The following is an 18,768-nucleotide window of genomic DNA, read 5'->3' as shown; positions in this document are numbered from 1 at the left end:
CAAATGACAGATTGTGGTTCATTTTGATGTTGAGAAAGATCAGTGAAAATGTCAGGCTTTTATCTTTGAAATATTCCTGTTCTAACGTTGCCATGTCTGAAAAAAAGGCTCGAAAGTGGGTCAGTGGACGCCTAGGAATAAAACTCTGCATATCTCTTAGTTCAGTATAGTGTACACACAAATTTAATAAAAGGAAAATACTTCTGTGTTTATATATATATTAGGGCTGCCACAAACGATTATTCTGATAGTCGACTAGTCACCGATTATTTTTGCGATTAGTCGACTAATCAGATCATCACCCATTGGACGTAAAACCTACAAGCTGTAGGTTGCACCAGCAGCATCTGCTCTTATCTAACTATCATTAGCTTACAGCTTTAAGTGTTTAAGGTGCTAACTAAAAATAAAGACAAGATGGTAGTTTATTAAATTTTAATTAAACTTGCAGATTGTTTCGGTGAAGTTTAATAAACTCCTTGCTATCTAAAATATAACAGGACACCGGAGTAAATTCTCGAGCATCTCACACTTCTGATAATCAGCTGTCTGTTTGACGTTTATTCAGCTGTGTAAAAACTATAACTTTAATCTCAGCCAAACCGATTTACTCAGGAACAAATAAAATACTAAAAAAAAAAGCCAAACAATAACATTTTAAAGTTATCTACGTGACGGCCGGGAGTCCGGTGTTCTCACGGCTCTAGTTAGCCTTGCCCCCAGTTAGCTATCGAGCTAGCGGGTAACAGACGTCTCCGAAAACGTCGGAGCGCTTTTGAAAATATGTGGTGTCTTGATAAACTGAGCCGATATTTGAGGTTTACACAGCTACATTCTCGCCTGAAAATATGTTAAACGTTTATTTTGTGACCCAGAAAGAATAATAAGAGTAATATTAAAACTAACTAGCTGCCGCCATTGTTGGAAACTGAGCCGGGCGCTATGAATTCTGGGACAGAGCTTCTTCTTCTTCGGGGTTTAAGGGCAGCTGGCATCCTTGTACATGCAGTGCTGCCATCTTCTGTTTCAGTCCGTTATTACACTCTTAAATCCTGCTACTCATTCCTGCGTCTTTTGGGATCTTACAAAGCTTCAAATGACGCGTCGACTATTAAATCAGTCGTCGACGATTTTGATAGTCGACGTAATCGTGACTAGTCGACTAATCGTGGCAGCCCTAATATACATTACTGTGTTTTTTACATTAACCTATTTAATTCTGTATTATTGTATCTGTATACTGTTCATTTTACTAACGTATAAAGCAGTTTGGGTTGTAGGATTGTGATCATGTTCTTTTTTACAATACAGAAAAGAATGCATATTGAAGATATACAAATTAAAGAGCGTGTACATCACTCGATATTATACTTGTGATACTTTTTAATATCCAAACTCTTCAAATGTGACAGTGCTGTATTTCTTCCAGACAGCTGCAGTTCTGTCCGGGAACTGATGCATATTGCTGTTTAGGAGAATGAGTTTCAATTCAACCTTTAATAACGATCAAAGTATTATCTTTTGTCCTCTATTCTTTTTGCCCTTCACACTGAAACGTGTGGAGGATACTGCATCACACTTTTGTGAGGGCAGGTTTAATATTTGCTATATTGCTGTGTGCTACTTCACAAGGATAAAAATATGTGTTTTTGTGCTGAGAAAGTGTAGCCTTCCCTCACCGTGTTGGATCGCAAGGACACACGCCCCCCACAGCGAGCGCAGAACTTGGTCTGGCAGTACGAGCACGGGTTCCCACAGCCATCTGCGAACTTGGTCTTGTGGCAGATGCCACAGGTCGGCGCGTCGTCGCGGTGAACGGCCGAGCCTGCCGCTGCCGTGGCCTGTCGGATCACAGTCTCTCTGTAGCTGGATAACTGCTGCTGGATACCTCTGCAAAAATCAAATCAAACAGAAGCATGAAGACTTCTGCATTTTTGAAAGGAGGCCACGTTATAAGTTACCATCTCAGGATACATTTCAAAAACGAAATGTGCTAATACACTTGAAGGAAAGGATGTGTCAAATGTCACCCAAGCTCTCTTGAATTTCACTGGTGTTTTTTTCACTTCAGTCCAAGCGTATTTTACTCCTTACTGTGTCGTAATCGAGCTCTTTACCGTTTTAGTTCATGAGGACATGTTTTACTTTCTATTTCACCATCCTCAGCAACAATGCGCGTCTCTGTAATGCTAAACACAGCAATGGTTTGAGCTGTGGATTTATGTGTCACCAATGCTACAATTTACTAATTAGAACAAGAGTATAACTTTTTTTAATGCTAGCATCCACAGCGTCATTATGAAGGTTAATTTATTAAATGTGCACTCATCCCACTCTGTGGACTGGGAGGTAAAGTACAAGTTTGCGGTTCTACCCACATTAAAAACCAAGAAAGAGTCCAGCATGCATATTTTAACCTAAACCGTTAGCTTTTCATAAACTTAACCAAGAAGATTTGTTTTATAAACCTAAGTAAAAAAGAACTGCTTTGCAGCAACACCACTGCCTTAAACTGTAGTTTCTCTAACAACCACTTGAGGCTGGTTAATCTAACTGGCTAATACTCAAAGTATAACACTGCCTCTGCTGGTTTAGTCCTCATGCAGAAGAGCATCCTGCTGCCAGGTGTTCCCCAGGTCAGGGACACAAATGCACCCAGCCATCCATGTGAAGAAAAAAAAAAAGATTGATCACTTTCTTCCATTGCTCTGTTGTCCAGGTCTCATGTGCACATTGTTATTGCTTTTGGACAGGGGTCAGCATGGCCACCCTGACTGGTCTGCAACTCTGCTGCCCCATGCACAACAAACTGTGATGTTCTGTGTATTCTGACACCTTTCTACCAGAACCAGCCGTAACTTTTTCTATAATTTGAGCTACAGTAGCTCGTCTGTTGGAGCGGACCTCACAGCCGGCCTTCACTCCCCATGTGCATCAGTGAGCCTTGGCTTTCATGACCCTGTTAATGGTTCACCCCTGTTTTGACCACTGCAGACTAGGAACATCCCACAAGAGCTGGAGATTTGGAGATGCCCAAAGCTGGCCCAGTCATCTGGCCATCACAGTTTGAACCTTGTTAAACTCACTCAAAATCTCACACTTTCCCATTATACCTGCTTCTAACATCAACTTTGAGGATAAAATACTCACTTGATCCCTGATATATCCCACCCACTAACAGGTGGCATGATGAAGACATAATCAGTGTTATTCACTTCCCATGTCAGTGGTCATAATGTTATGTCTGATCGCTGTAATGTTTAATGTGGCAAAAAAACAGAATGAAATAAAGATCCTGCTGCATCTGTAAAAAAAACAAAACAAAACCAAAAACAAATGTTATGGAAAAATCATAAATCCACAGAATACTACTGCTTTGATCCACTAGGTTTAAGCCTTCCACAGTAATTCCACACACTGTGGATCACTGCAAACGCAAAAAGTTAAAGGACAGAAAGATACAATAAGAAATTACAAAAGAATGATTGTTTTACTGGATAAATAATAAAGAAAGGGGAGGAGAAATGAACTGAAACCACAGTTTGAAGGAGACAGTTGTTGCATTAAGTTCAGTCGATATCAGCCACTCTCCACACTCTCTGTGTTTTGGTGCAGTCAACTCTTTTTGTGTGAGTGCTTTTGTTTCAGGCTGCTTTGCCAACACAAGAAACTCTTCGAATCGATATGAGAAAGAGAGGGGAAGAGTATTGGTTTTATCAAAGGCATTACAGTATGCTGATTAATTGGATTTCACACTGTGGAGATTGAGGAGAGAGCAAATAGAGGGGAAACAGACCAAAGAGGAGAAGAGCTGATGAATAAGGTGAGGACAGAGGATGTACTTCTTTATGTTTCACTTCCAAACACTACTCGGCATTCCCATATGGAAAAGAAATAGTAAAAACTTATAAAAGGCTTGCATAAGATGGCCTACTTCATATAGTGAAGGCTTATATGACTTACTCATGAAAGTGGCCACTTTCGTATATTGTTTTAGTAAGTATCCAAAACATACAAGTTTCATTTATATAATTTTTCTAGGGATCTTATATCTGTTTTCACTCTTGTATGCTTTTCATACAAGTTTCACACAAGACAGATACAAACTTTATAAGACTTATATACATCTTTTCCATATGGGATAACATGTACTAGGCTACAGGCATTTATTAGAGCTGAAGAAGACCAGCCAAATTACACATAATTAAAAACTACATTGAGTTAAATGACTACAATCATAATATAAAGACACTGTGATTTAATTTTAAAAGCCTGGAAGAGCACGCGATATAAAAAACAGCAACAAATGCAAACTTACAGACAAGGAGACAAAAGTAGGACAACCATGGTCCAGAGCCCCTTCTCGTCATCTTTTAACACACAATACCCCCCTGTACCAATGTGTTTATGAACAAAAACCTTTAAAAAGTGCACGTTGGGAGGCAGGCAGAAGGCAGGTGTTTCAGTGCTATCTATTCAATTCAATTCAATTTTATTTATATAGCGCCAAATCACAACAACAGTCACCTCAAGGCAGACTGGGACCAGTTTTTTCTGTTTTGACTTGACGTTAAATAAAAAAACTAAAATGAAAAAGTTTAGGTTCAAATATGGCACATGTTGTCTATCTGCAGAAGGTTTCTTTGGCGATCATGGTTAGACTCATCATGACAACACCATCTTTTGCCAAAAACTTCACGCCTTCCATTTCAGACATTAAAGAACTCCTATAAAATTCTGCCTGCCCTGCATGTTTCAGAAGAAAACATCCAGCGGGTCATAATGTGAATCCGCACATCCACACATGTGCTCCTGACCAAACGTCAGTATGTGATGACCTGCAGATGAAAGCGGGTTGACTGTTAGTCCATTCACTGTTTCACCACAGGAAGCAGGTTGAGCATTTCCTCGTCTTGGTCTCATGATACTGAATTTGCCAAGCGACGGGTGGACAAACCATACTGAAGTCTCACATACATGTGTATCTGCGAGGGAATTTCTTTCAACTCACTGCTAAATATGGAATGAAGAATGAGACATAAAGTCCTTTAATATCACGGACATATAGAGCAGCTTAATAGTTCATTGAGGTAAAGCTCAAGACATTTTTTGATGACCATCAGGACTGAGTGAACCCTGTGACAAGTACTGCTAAATGACATGAAAACAAAATAGAGATATAGAGATTTATACAGAGATATTTATTTAAAATATAAGCAAATTACTATAAATGCAACAATCTGTGGTTTAATGATCAGCCTGCAGATAAATTTAGATGTGAACTGAGTAGGGTACAATTTAAGGTTTTACAACTGGAATCTTAAATTATTGACCAAAGAAATCTGTGCATGTGCTGTGTCCCTTAAATGCCACAGGCCTGGCAAAAAAGTGCTCATAGAGCAGCTTTTTGCTAGTAATGAAATAATACGGCAGTGAGCTTAGGGATGGTGTGACATTAATATTTATGATGTGTTAGAGAGGGAAAAGAAAGAGGAAAGGAGCAAGTCGTCAAAGAAGAGGTGGGAAGAGACCTTACAGGAAGAGAAAGTAGATAATTAGAAGAATAGAAGAAAAGGGGAATAACCGGGAAAAAGGAGAAAAGACCCAAAAAATTAAGTTGTAGTAAAATTAGAAGAAAGGAAGGAGGATGGATGAGAAGAAAGACGACAGGAGAGGACATACAGTAGGGAGAAAGAAAGGGAAAAACAAAGAGGTGAAGTGAGGGCGGAAAGCGAGGGGAGGAGAGATGAGGATGAAACGAAAGAAGAGGTGGCAAGAAAAGAAAAAAGGGGAGGAGAGGAAAACAAACCAACAAGTCACAGAGACAGAGAGGATCTATGAAGAAATCAAAAGAAGGAAAAGGGGACATGAAGATTAAAAAGACAGGAGAAAGGGAGGGGAAATGAGGAAAGGAAACAAGGTGGAATGGTGGGGGGAGGAGAACTAAGAGAGACTGAAGAACAGAAGTGGGGAAAAGAAATGCGAAGAGGAGAAAGTGAAAGGGAAGAAGAAGAAGAGGCAAAGCAGAGGAAGATGGAAGAGGAAATGAAGAGATGAAAAGTGAAAAGTGAAAAAGTGAAAGAATGGAGGGACAAAAGAGAAGCAGGGAAGTGGAGTATATAAGAAACACCAACTGTTTAATCGCACTGTCATAAAGACAAACTGCTCCTTATCACAATCATCGAACAGAAATCCATGCCTTTGTGGCAGCCTGGTAGCAAAAGTGCATACAGAGATGAGGTTGTGGCGGAGGAATGGATCACACACAGGACACTCCAGATATTAATGCTCCGTTATTGTTTTTAGATTTATTGCTGTATTCTTATCTCTCCATCACACTTTGGGCAGTTCTGGTTACGTATAACAGCACCAACCCTGTTACAGCACTGTCTGTCAGACAGGCCTGCTCCCATCTGATATCTGTATCAGCAGATAACAGAAGACAAGATACTTGTACTGTGTGACTGTTCCCATGTGAACAGTCACAACATAACTTCTCCATCCTGGCGCAACGTTACCTCAGATGCTTTAGGAACAACATCGACTGTAGCTGCTAAACGCAACAGAACACGATTTTCTGCAGCACTACTTACAGACCGGGGCTCAGCGGTGCAGGATGCTCCCCCATCGGCTCAGGCGGTAAAAAAAACTACAAGTTCCAGCAGCTGAGGCCCGAGTAATCAAAGTCCACCAACTAGTTGTTTGCTTGAGATTTGGCCATTGCTCCTTTGGGTGCAACAAGACAAACCGTTGCCTCTAAATACAGCCTTCAGAGATGTCAGGGCCCAGTAGGTGAAATACAAGCTTTACCTCTGTAAATGTTAGCACCTGCTCAAACACACACACACACACTTCCTGGGAGTAACAGCCAAAGGGCACAGAGAGGTCACCTGCTGCTGCAGCGCTGCAGGATTTACTTCCTGATCCGTGGCTCTCACTGAGCCCGTCCTAACCCACGGCTCCTGTCAGCTGCTAATAGATTTAGACCAGTATCCAGTACGGACTTGATTTATGGAGCCTGCGTGGTTGGTTATGCGTATTGTCGATCTGATCAATATGACACCAGTTGTCCGTGGGGAAGCCTTCAACCCGAACTGAATAAGATGTTGCTGTTCAGGTTCAGCACGAGAGGGATTTACGTTTAGCTTTTTATGACGATTATCAGCATCTTATTTGTTATTTCAGAAGTGTTACTGTTGATGACGCATGGCTGCAGTCCAAAATAGCTTCTATTGGTATTAGGTCTAATAAATCCATGTTGGCTGGAAGTAAGTATTCCGAGTATTAAATGCACAGAAGGTGATCGGGGCATTTGCTCATCCTTATTACATCTCATTTTCCTCCATCCTCAAGATCATTCTTTGTTGGGGGTTCAGTGAGTTCTTTCATTTTTGCCCCCAAACATTTAACTTCTACCTTTCCACACATTTTGACACATTTTACCTTTGTCTGTTATTTTTCTATTATTTCCATCTCACAGGCTGTATTTAAAAGATGGAAGTAGCCACTGTGAACTCACCCATTTGGGGCCAGTCGTACGGTTGGATATATTTACAAAATGTGATTTTTTTTTTCCGTTCAGTTACCAAATATATGATCCACAGCTACACATCCAGCTAGATTTGATTTAGAAAAGATAAGAGTAGTTATTGTAAAGACAGAGATACAGAGAGCCTCACTGTGTCATGTTGAATTGTCAGCTGGTACCAAACATTATGTTTTCCTTGAGAGAAAAACAGGTTGGGTCTAAACTGGTGCATAAAACTTCAGCAGAATGTATAAAACAGTATTTAAATTGTTTTTTTCATCCCAAATGCTAAATCCAAGCCTACATCCATGCTGCTATTTGCCTTCTATTCTGAAAGTAGTCATTTCCAAAGTGTGGGTCGATGCCCCCTGGTGGGCCGTGAAGGAACTGTTGGTGGGCTACAGTAACTTTGAAATTAAGTATGTAAGGTTACATATTTATATAAATGTATTTGTATAAAAAATAGATGAAAACTGGTGATAGGAGGTGGTTAGTTTCTAATGTTACTCATTACTCTGACCTAAATCTACTGCTCTTGTATTAAAGTTTGTGTGCCAGTGGTAGGTGGTAGCAACAGAGTAGCAATTTATAGTTAACAGCCTGTGTTGTTTGCATTTCTTAAATAAAAATTTCAAGAAAATTCATCACTTTCTCTTATACTTTGAGTAAAGTGAAGATTTCAGATTGGCTGGGCCAAATGGGATTTTCTGTTTTTTTAGGTGGCCGCGGGACTCTTGGCTTTGGGAATGGCTGCTGAAGAGGATCACAGGGGGGATGGAGCTCAGCCCAGCTGATATGGGAGCAGGAAGGGACGACAAGATCACCCAGAGAACATTGAGAAAACACGTGGAGTAGGAACATACAGTATATACACAAAGGCCACAGCCAACCTGAAATGTTTTTTTTTATCTGTGATTTACAGTTATGGGTCAAAGGATTTTGATCACATGACATCCCAGCTTGCGTAAGCCCATAGAGCAAGGGTTCTCAAAGTTCCCCCAAAGTCCCCAAACAGCCACTAGAGGAATTTTGCGCAAGCAAGAAAAGGAAAAGATTTTAATTCATTTAATTCATCCAAATTCATCCACAGTCACCATGAGCCAGACTCTACTCAGATTAGCTAGCTGTCACGTGTTATGTAAAAACTGTAGACTGCCCTCTGGTGGTCAAACTATGCAATGTCAATACACATAACACGGTTGATGTCTCAACAGAAACTAGGCAGCAGGAACAGTAATGTGCTCTTGTTTCTGTGTGTTTTTGCTACAAATCTAGAAAATCAAGTTATTAAATCCTCTGTCACAGGTGAGAAAAAAAACCATCTCCGTCAAATAACAGCCCTGGAAAATGCAGACATGGATGGTAGTAGATTTAATGAGAGCAAGAGAGTGAGAGGACAGAGAGTGGAGGGAGGGAAAGAGAGGCAGTGAACGAAAAGATCAGAGGGAAACGTACAGAGCGACGGAAACACGGATGGCAAGCTCATTAAGAAAAATATCCATATTCAAATGTAGTGAGACACAAGGTTAAAGCAAAGTGAGAGTAATTTCTTCACTTTCTTCTGCAAACACACACATGCTTCTAACAAACTTGCCTCACTTTCCCATCACAACATTCGATGGAGCTCACTGCTGAACAACTAAAACAATAAACCGTGTGTGTGTGTGTGTGTGTGTGTGTGTGTGTGTGTGCGTGTGTGTGTGTGTGTGTGGTGGGCGCATATATAAATATTTTAAACAAAGGATCCATGATTCAAAGCAGAAAACAGCATTAACATAAAGTGTCTCATAATTAAGCTGAGCAGTACTAACAAGCTCTGCTCTCTGACTCTTTGCATGAAGGGAAACCAAAGTTTTGTCCGTGAGAATCTGAAATGATTTGGATCGCATACACATACCAGATACAGACTACAAAAAAAGGACTCCTCATTTAGTCAGGTACTGAGATGGAAAAATCCTGTTTTGGGGTGTTTCACTTGTACCCAAAGAAGAACAATCCCAAACCTGCATTATTTTGTTTAACCTCTTAACATCTGCCAGTGACCTTTCTAGGGTTAGGATTGAGGGTAGTGTGTGTGTGTGTGTGTGTGTGTGTGTGTGTGTGTGTGTGTGTGTTTTTGTTTTTTTTTTCTTTCTTAAAGCATAATGCTAAATAGGAACATTTTCAGAAATGTTTCATATTTAAATGATGTAAGGCTTTTTCCAAACAGATGAAAATTCTATTATAAAGAGCGAACACTAACCAAAGCCAGGCCCTCCTTATAATACAATACACCATGTCTGGGAGAGAATATGTACAGCCCCAAGGAGTTAAATAATAATAACATGCAGGTAACTTCCGGAACAAAAGATGCAGAAGCCCCCTGGTATCAGACAGATTTGCCACCTTAATACACTCTTGCGCCCATGTCCACGGAACCAGACAAACATGAGAGACTAAGTCGTACCTGTGTGTGTGTGTTGACTCTGCAGGGATAATATCTAATGACAAAATGTCAGAATAATTCATTGAAAGTAATACAGAAAACCTCCAGTGCATTTTAGCCTGTGCCTGAGTTTTATCTTTCCTGTAAAACACATCTCCAACATGAGCAGATGGAGATGCAGCACGACGTGGTGTGGGACTATTTTCTTCTGTGGATAAATACACATTTAGTAGTCGCCCATTTACAGAGGCAGGATGGTATATGTGGGAATGAGTCAAAATAAAGTACAGTTTGGAGTTTCTCACCTAGTGTTACAGCATGCATACTCTTTCACGTGATTCAGTTTATTTTGAAAAGTCTCAACAGGATCTTGACCTTTATTGTGAAAGGTTTATATGGAAAATAAACAAGCAGACACGCGATGGTTTTACCGTCATTGTTGCTAACGACAACGCATAAAAACAGGTGCTTGTCCGTCTGTAGTGTGGTTATATTAAATATAAGAGAAAGAGAGAACTTTAAGAAATTAATATAGCCACTTCAGTGACCATCAAAATGATGAAAAAATATTGCCGTAAACAGTTTATTTTGCGACACCACAAAACAAACAATAGCGTAAAATGAAACGATAGACGTTTATATATCGTTATGTCGATATTTGATTCTACTGAAATCCATAGCATCGCTCAGTTTTATGGGTATGTTTGTGTCTCACTAACAATGGACTGAGCTTCTCAACCTATGAGGTAGAGCTGGGCGATAGAACGATAACGATATGTATTGCGAAATAACTTTTTCTCAATAGAAAAATTAAACTATTGTGATAGGCCTCACCGCTCTTGTCCTCTTAAAAAAAAAAAAGAACAGCCAATCCAAATTAAGTAGTGCAGAGCCGAACCAATCACAGCTGCAGCGTCACGTCACGTGACTTGTTACGTACAGCACAAGTGCCAGGCCGCACATGTGTATTTGTTTTGGGAAGCAGCCAGCCGCTGTGCCGCCCGGGTATTGGAGGAAATGAGTGTGCCGACTAGAGAAAAATCAACCAAGAGCATAACCAAAGGTTACCGAAGATAAAACAGATGATGGTTCCAACGCCGGAGAGATTGTCGAACAGAAGAGCCATAGAAGTTCCGTAGTGTGAAGGTATTTCGGCTATTTCAAGTCAAACAGAGTAGCGCGCACTGTAAATTGTGTCGAAAGCAAGCCTGGAAATACAATAAACCGGTGCATGCTCAATCTCTGACTGGAAGCGCTAATTCATCATTCAGCTTTTGTCAGACTAAAGTAACTGTTAAAACTGTTTGAAAAGCTAAGCTATACAACAAGGAGAGATTGAGAATTTCCTTTTAGTTCTCAGTTTATTTGATATTGACAAAAGTTAGTCAATTTACTAAGATTTATTTTTAGAATTAATAATTTCTAAGTGGAATTGACAATTTAGTAGTCTGTTTTGTTTGTTTTATTTTGAGACTTAAACGCTTTAGCGGCTGCCTTTTGTGTAGTTTGCAATATTTGCCTTTATTTATCTGAAAAAGTCTCATGTTCCTTAAGTACATCTCCCCTGTTGAACTTATTATGGGAAATAAATATTTCAATCAAAACAAGCTGCTGATTATTTCACATTTTACTTGTGAGCAACGGCACATTTAAATCTTACATATATAGTTATTTGGCTTATATCGTGATAGATATCGTTATCGCCTGAAATGAAAAAAACATATCGTGATATGAAAAAATCTCATATCGCCCAGCTCTATTATGAGGCCAGCAACTTTCTTCTGGTTATATGCACATGCACAATGTGGACAAATCTATATTCTTTCATGGGAGATTGCTAGAAACCACTGTGCTATGAAGGTACCGCTGGCTCTGTTATCACTGCTCTGAGATCAGTTTCTCCACCTTTTACTACCATTAGCTAGTAAATTAACTTCTGTCTTTCATTGTCATAAGATATATGTTTACTCTTACTGACCATGATTTAGAGAACTTAGAGCAAAGTGAGAAGTTTTTAATAACTTTTAATAATACAATACAAGGCAAAGAAAGCCTTGATGATGGAGAGGGGATGTCAACTTCTGCCACAGCCAAATCGAACAGATGTAGGCTCCACCAGCATTTTCAAATTAGCATCTAGAAAAACAGTGGGTTAAATGAATGTATGAAGTTCAACCACCTGTTTTGGTATAACACCATTTTAATTTTTAATCAGCATTTAAAATTCTCCTGTAGATATTAACAGTTTATTATGTCCCACAGTGCTCAATGCTTTTATTTCAGCTGCAATGTTTTAAAATATTAATATAATGCTGGCTTGGGCCACGCCAAACACCTCCAATGAGCTGAAGGAGGTGGCTAAGAAGAGGGAGGTCTGGTTATCTCTGCTTAGACTGCTGCCCTGTGACATGAAACCAAATAAGAACCTGGAGGAAATCCAATGGATGGATGGATGGACGGATGGACATCTTGAGTTTTGCAATCTTATTTTCAGCAGATAGTTCCTGGTTGGTTTCTTTATGTTTATATTCTCAGGTCATCTTAATTCTAGTTTAGTTATCTAGGTTTTGTTAATGGTTATAGTTTAGATTCAATTTCTTATTTCAGTTCATCCTTCCTCTTCCATTTTTCCTTTGTCATGTTGTCATCTCTGATTTAAGAATTCTCATGTTTTGGATTTCCTGTTTTATTTTGATAGTCTCTTGTCTCTTGTGTTTTGTATTTCGTTTTACTTTCCCTGCCTTGTCATCATGGATTAGTTGAGCTGTGTCTCTGCAAACAAGAAGAAGACTTACAGTAAGAATATAGCCCATCATGTAATTGAGTTCAGTGTCAGAATTTTGAAGATTGCAGACTTTCATCCAAAGTCAATGTGTTTGTTTGTACTTGATGTTTAATATGGTGCTAAGGCTAGCTTCATTAAAGGTGCCCTAATGGGAATACCAGCTATGTTAGCAGAACACACCAACTATAACTAAATACAATAAAATTTGAGCTGTACGTCAAGCAATTCATGGTTTTAGCATAAACATATAATCATTTGAAGAATACAATTTTAATGTTACTGATGAGTGACACAGTTAACATTGATCATCTCATTATAATGCAATGATATGGTGCAAAAATCTTGCTTCCTGGACCTAAACAAAACCACATGCCATGGCAACAGCACTCACTGATGGCAGCTACATTCCCTACAGTGTAAATGAACTGGTATGTATATAGCACTTTTCTACTCAGAGCACTCAAAGTGCTCTTTACTACAAGCTGGGAGCACACAACGTGTTATTCCATGCCTTTAATTGCTTTTGAAATGTTCTTGGGTATCTTATCCTAGAGCACTTCAACTTATGGTTTCCAAAGAAGCTTGATCCACATATGCTTCAACAACGTACAAGCGTGAGGTTAGGGGTTGCCACCTCAGCATCTTGTCAGGTTCATCTCTTGCTAATGACCTACTAAATTTTATTCAGGTGTGTTACAGCACGGGCACATTTAAAAGTTTCTGAACTCCAGCCCTCGAGGACTGGAGTTTGACACCCCTGATCTAAAGGATCCACTAACAGTGTCAGTGGACAGGGGCAAGTGGCAGACACCACAGGCCTCCCCTACAGGGCCCTTGTTCACGCTTTGATGGATCAGAGCTTTTTTAGTGGCACAAACGTTACTTAAACATAACTATGCAAGTTTTATTGTGGTCAATGTTAGGTGTGTATCACATCTATTCCTAGAATTGCACATAGGGTTCTTGAGTTCACTGCAAAAACAACAATTAATCTTCAGGCTAATTGCCAGAGAGTGAACGAGAGGCTTTTTGGGACCTGATGAAGTTGCCCATATAACCTTATTACCAGCAAACAAATGCACCAATTCTTCACCAACACTGTCTTTTTGATTTATATCAGTTGAATCTAAAGCAACCAGCCGTTTTAGGAACTTTAATTACTAATGTGTTTCATGTTTTTTTAAATAAGAATTTAGAATGGGAAATCAGAAATGCTGCACAGCTTTGTTGAACTTTTACACAGAAATATGCCAGTCTGTACAGGCTAAGTTAAAACATACTAAGCAACGATGCAGTTTTAATGAAGATTTTCTTAAATTTTAACCACAGTTGTTACAGTGTGTCCTCTCTGCCTTTCAATTTCCCCAAAAATGCTTCCAAAAATGGTTCTGGCTTTGTCTCTCTCAGAGCCTGGCACCTCATTCAAAGCTTAAAGTTACACTTAAACAACTCCAAAAAAGTTAAAGACCCCAGCCTTGACATGACAGTCGATGTGTCCAAAAATAAGGCTGATAAAACAGCTGAGTCTTACAGTCCTTGAGCGTCATTACCACTTCTAAGCCAAACGCTGGCACCGCATTCACTCGTCCTGGGCGTTCACAAAGCGTGGGGGTTGGGGAGGAGGGATGGGTTTGGGAGGGCATCAGGTTGGGAATGGGTGCCAGCTTCAACTCGTTTCCTGTAGTGACTCAGGCCTCTACGGCAGCGTATGAGTCACTCCTCCAGTTCCGGGATCGATATTCAAAAAAGCAGGGAGACATGAATCAAATAACAATGAGTCAGTGTCAGAGAAAACCACCTCATGGCCATTTAGAAATTAACCGCTCCAACTTTTCCTCGTCTCATTTTCTTTCTAACACTTTTTGAAAAGCATTTTTTAACTGACTTCAGACTCTTGTTACTCCATTCTGTTGTGAGATGTTTCACTCTCTCCAATTCTCAAACTTGTCTCGCTGTCACCATCCTCTTTTCCTTCCTTCCCTCTCTCTGCTGTCTTCAATCTATTCCACACACACACACACACACACACACACACACACACACACACACACACACACACACACACACACACACACTTTTACTGTAGTCATCTACAAGACTGATTGAAACTCATTTGGTGTCCTATAATAGATGAGTATTAAAAAACTTTCCTCCTCCTCCATGCTATTTGTGAGATTGAATAGAAGGTAAAGTGCATGCCAAAATTAAAGACGAGTTTCCTGTTTGCAGCAGCCGTGTGTGCCTGTGTGTGTGTCTGTATGTGTGTAATGTGGATACACAAAAGGCATTTATTGGTAGACAAAAGGAAAAAAATCCTCCTCCTCTCCCTTTAACACCTTATTCTTTGCAGAAAATACTTTATCACCTTTGCAGGCTTCAAATTGTGAAACTAGTCACACGCACACTGCAGTTATTAGGCAATCATGAAATGCATGTAAGAAACAAATGACAAAATGAGTCAAAACTACGGTGTATTATAATCTACATATAAAAAAGACGTGTAGGATCCAGGTAAAGTTAGCCATCTAAACTAACAAGTTATTCCAGAACTTCTAGTATGCACAGTCAGAGACATTAGAAGAGACAGACACACAACAAATGGAAATCTGTGGACATTAACAAGGGAAAACACTTTTAAAGAACTTGTTTTTGAGGGAAGTTTGGGCAGTTAATCAGGTCGAGGTGACCATTGAACTCAAAGGATTTTTTCGATTTTTAAAAAAGTGAATAGGTGTTTCCAGACGGCTCCCCAGTTGCAAAACTATGTCCTACAAGGAATTTGGCACATTAAATATAAACCAACCACTTCATTCACATTGAGCTTGAATGTCACATAGTAAACAATACTAAACAATTCAAGTGTTCAACCCTCCAGCAAAGCAAGCTCAAAGAAGTTCAAAACCAGCTAGGCTTTCAATTATTCATTAATTTGTTGGGTTTGTATCACAGTCTTATCTGTGACTCAAAGGTGGTGGCCTGCAGGCTACCACCTACACTGATATTTATAAGAGTGGAGGAAAAAAACAGATACAGCACAGTACTGTGATAATTATAAACATGTCGCCTCCTATCAGGCTCGTTTGACCTGATAGGAGGCGAACAGCTGCAGTTTGACTTGTATTGACTGCAGTCGCTCTCAGAAACATTTTTGAAGGTTTGTAAATAATTGCTATCAAAAGTATGATGCAGACAGCAGCACAACTCGAGCGGACTCTACTCAGCTGGATGCCAGCCGGTTGTATTCTGTAGAACAGGAAGGTTCTTGAGTGCAAATGTTATAGTTACATATACACATATCTTGACTAAAGTACTGGTACTATGGGTAAAGTATTGTGATAACATTGCGATGTGTCTGGTGAATCCCACGTCTTCAATAAGCATTTTCATTAGAGCGCCCCATAAGCAAAATAAAGGCTATCCCAACTTTGACCTTTGTAGAAGACAGGGCTTTAAAATTAGTCAAATTGAAGGGGCTGCTTTGAGGCACCAAAAACTGTACCGTGGTAAATGTGTGGGGCCTTGGGGCCATGGGACACTACTATTAGCATTTTTAGCCTTGGTCCAGCCTTGTATTTATTTGTGGGTGAATAGAACAAAGAACTGAAAGTAAATCTACATGCACACTTGGAAGAGATCAAATCATAGGCAGTTTTCGGCAGGAGGAGGGATTACCGTCAGCTCTCCATTATGCCATGGGTGTGGTGTGGAGCTCATAAAAGATAGGAACAGACTTGTTGGGGGAAAATAAACTACTTGAACGCAGTGTGCACAAATGAATTTTCAAAAAATGAGAGAGTGAGATCTAGTCCACCAGGGACCCAGACAATGCTATAGCACGAGCCACTATCAAGCCATTAGTTAGAGAGGAAGAAGAAGCAGAAGCCAAAGAAAATCTCTTTATATTGTTCAGAGACAAACTTAGAGTGAAATTCAGATTTTCCCATTTTATTCTTAAAGGGATTTACACGGGTGGTGTACACATTGACACACAGACCCAGTAAAACAAAATTACCCAAGCTGGTCCCAGACTGGGTCTGGCTCCTTAGAACTGGTTGGACAGTTGAAGACATCCAGAGTCTTATATTAATATTTTCCCTTAAAACCTGTTTTTTTAAATAACTTGTTAATATCCACCAGCTAGCCAGCGATCTGGTTAGTGTCATGGTTTTCCCCTTATTAGAATACCCTAAGGAACATTTTATATAGTTAAAGATCCTTTTTTTTCAATAACACCAACCTTCTTCTGTGCCTGCCTCTCCATTAGAGCATGTATGTGCTGTGCTGTGGCATGGCTGCTCACCATATGGCAGCAGGGACACGGAGAATCTCTTGCTCTCTAGTTTTCTCTCTGTGTGCCAAGCTCTGCTGTTCCTCCTCCATCCCTTCCCCTCCCTCTCTTCCGTCAGAGAACTCACCATGCTGAGCTGCCTGGGTGTACTCTCACCTCCCCCACTCCCTCCATCTATCTATGCTCCCATCCTTTCCTTATATCACTCTCTCTCCTATGCCCCTACAGTTTCTGATGGAAATCATAACTTTTTTTTTTTTAAGCTGGGTTTGAAGGTTTGAAATCTTATAGAAAAAGAACAGATTATAGTTTTGGGAAACCCCGCCAAAGGGAGGAGGGAGGGGGGATTATTCCAAAACTGACAGTGGTAATTTAGTACGCATCATGATGAGGGTACAGTATGCACTGCTTCTCAGCTCGCTAAATGATTTTCTCTTTCTCGTCATTTCTTCCTCTACTTTTCTCACCTCCCGTTCCTGCTCCTTCTCCTCATATACTTCTCTGACTGCTTTTCCACCCACTCTCTCCTCATCCTCGCTCTTTCTCACTTCTTGCCTCTCCTTTTCTTTACCACTCTAATGTGCCTTCCTCATTCTGTTGAAATGATGCTCATCTTGCAATCGTGAAACGCATCTCTGGAAATAAAAATGTATCTTGACTCTTCCGACAAATTTCATCACTGGTTTGTCACCGTCTGAAGCAAGCAGCTCTCGCTCACGAAGGCCTCTGCTGCAGGGAATGCCTGTGCACTCAAACTACTTTCACTCCTTGGTTTATCTCAGTAGAAGTAAGAAACCCTGCTTTTAAACTGCATTCAACAACAGTCAGGCAATGTTTTGTCTTTTTTATGAGCAGTCTTCGTTTCCAATCAAACAAGACAAAGGGCAAATTAACTGTACAGAAAAGATGGACATACTTGTGACAAACTCGGACATGTTTGAAATTCTCTGCCAACATTACTTTCGTTACTTTTAAAGCATTTATAGCACCCTATAAATCTCCATTACAATGTGAGGGGCTTTCTCTCGATGTTGTTAATCAAGGTCTGTGCCTCATCCCAGTTCTCTTCCGGGGGGCTGCTCGAAAAGCACAGAAGCAGCGAGAAAATGGCTAAAAAGGAAAAAATGTGAGGAGAGGAGTGAGAAGAAACTCTGGCTCTGTCATGTAGACTTAATTACTCAGGCTCACACACGCTAACATACAAACACACACTTATAAATAGACAAATACCAAGGGATGACTTTTTTGGGGGGAGGGGATTATTTTTAAGATGAGATAAAGCACCGAGTGTAGAACAGTGAAGGAGAGTGAGTGAAATGAAGCCAAGCTGTAAGAGAAAATTAAAATAATAAAACACAGAACAAAAGATAAATTTAAGGAGAGAGCGAAGGAGAGCGAGGCAGGACAGATGGAGAGAGCACCAGAGCCAACGGTGGAGCTAAGTGGGTAGTGTGCTCCCCAGACAGCGCTCCATATGGCCTGGCAATGCCATACACAGCCAGGCAGCACAAACACACGCATACACACTGCACTCAGACACACACAAGTACCCAAACACTCCCCGCACAAACAATCAAATTCACACACGTAGTGCATATTGACACATTACCATGTACCCACACATGTACAGAGTTCAGTCTGAGGAGCGATGCGACTCCAGCCGCTCTTTTAAAGAATACTAAACCATCACGTTTGATGTGTTGATATTTGGTGTTTGAAGGCACCAAATTTACTGTAAGCAC

The 18,768-nt window shown here is 40.2% G+C and overlaps 1 protein-coding gene across 3 annotated transcripts in view; it reads right to left on the bottom strand.

Moving 5' to 3' along the window:
- Positions 1 to 18,768, bottom strand: part of rims1a (regulating synaptic membrane exocytosis 1a) — a 120,673-nt gene that overhangs the window by 82,342 nt on the left and 19,563 nt on the right. For all 3 annotated transcript variants that reach the window (XM_076891927.1, XM_076891930.1, XM_076891929.1), the window contains exon 3: positions 1,680 to 1,890. In XM_076891927.1, coding sequence (XP_076748042.1) covers positions 1,680 to 1,890 — 211 coding nt within the window. The remainder of the gene's footprint in view (positions 1 to 1,679; positions 1,891 to 18,768) is intronic.

Source organism: Maylandia zebra, linkage group LG13, assembly GCF_041146795.1.
Source record: "Maylandia zebra isolate NMK-2024a linkage group LG13, Mzebra_GT3a, whole genome shotgun sequence".
NCBI lineage: Eukaryota > Metazoa > Chordata > Actinopteri > Cichliformes > Cichlidae > Maylandia > Maylandia zebra.
The sequence above is the reverse complement of the archived record's forward strand: the minus strand, read 5'-3'. Positions and strand labels throughout refer to the sequence as shown.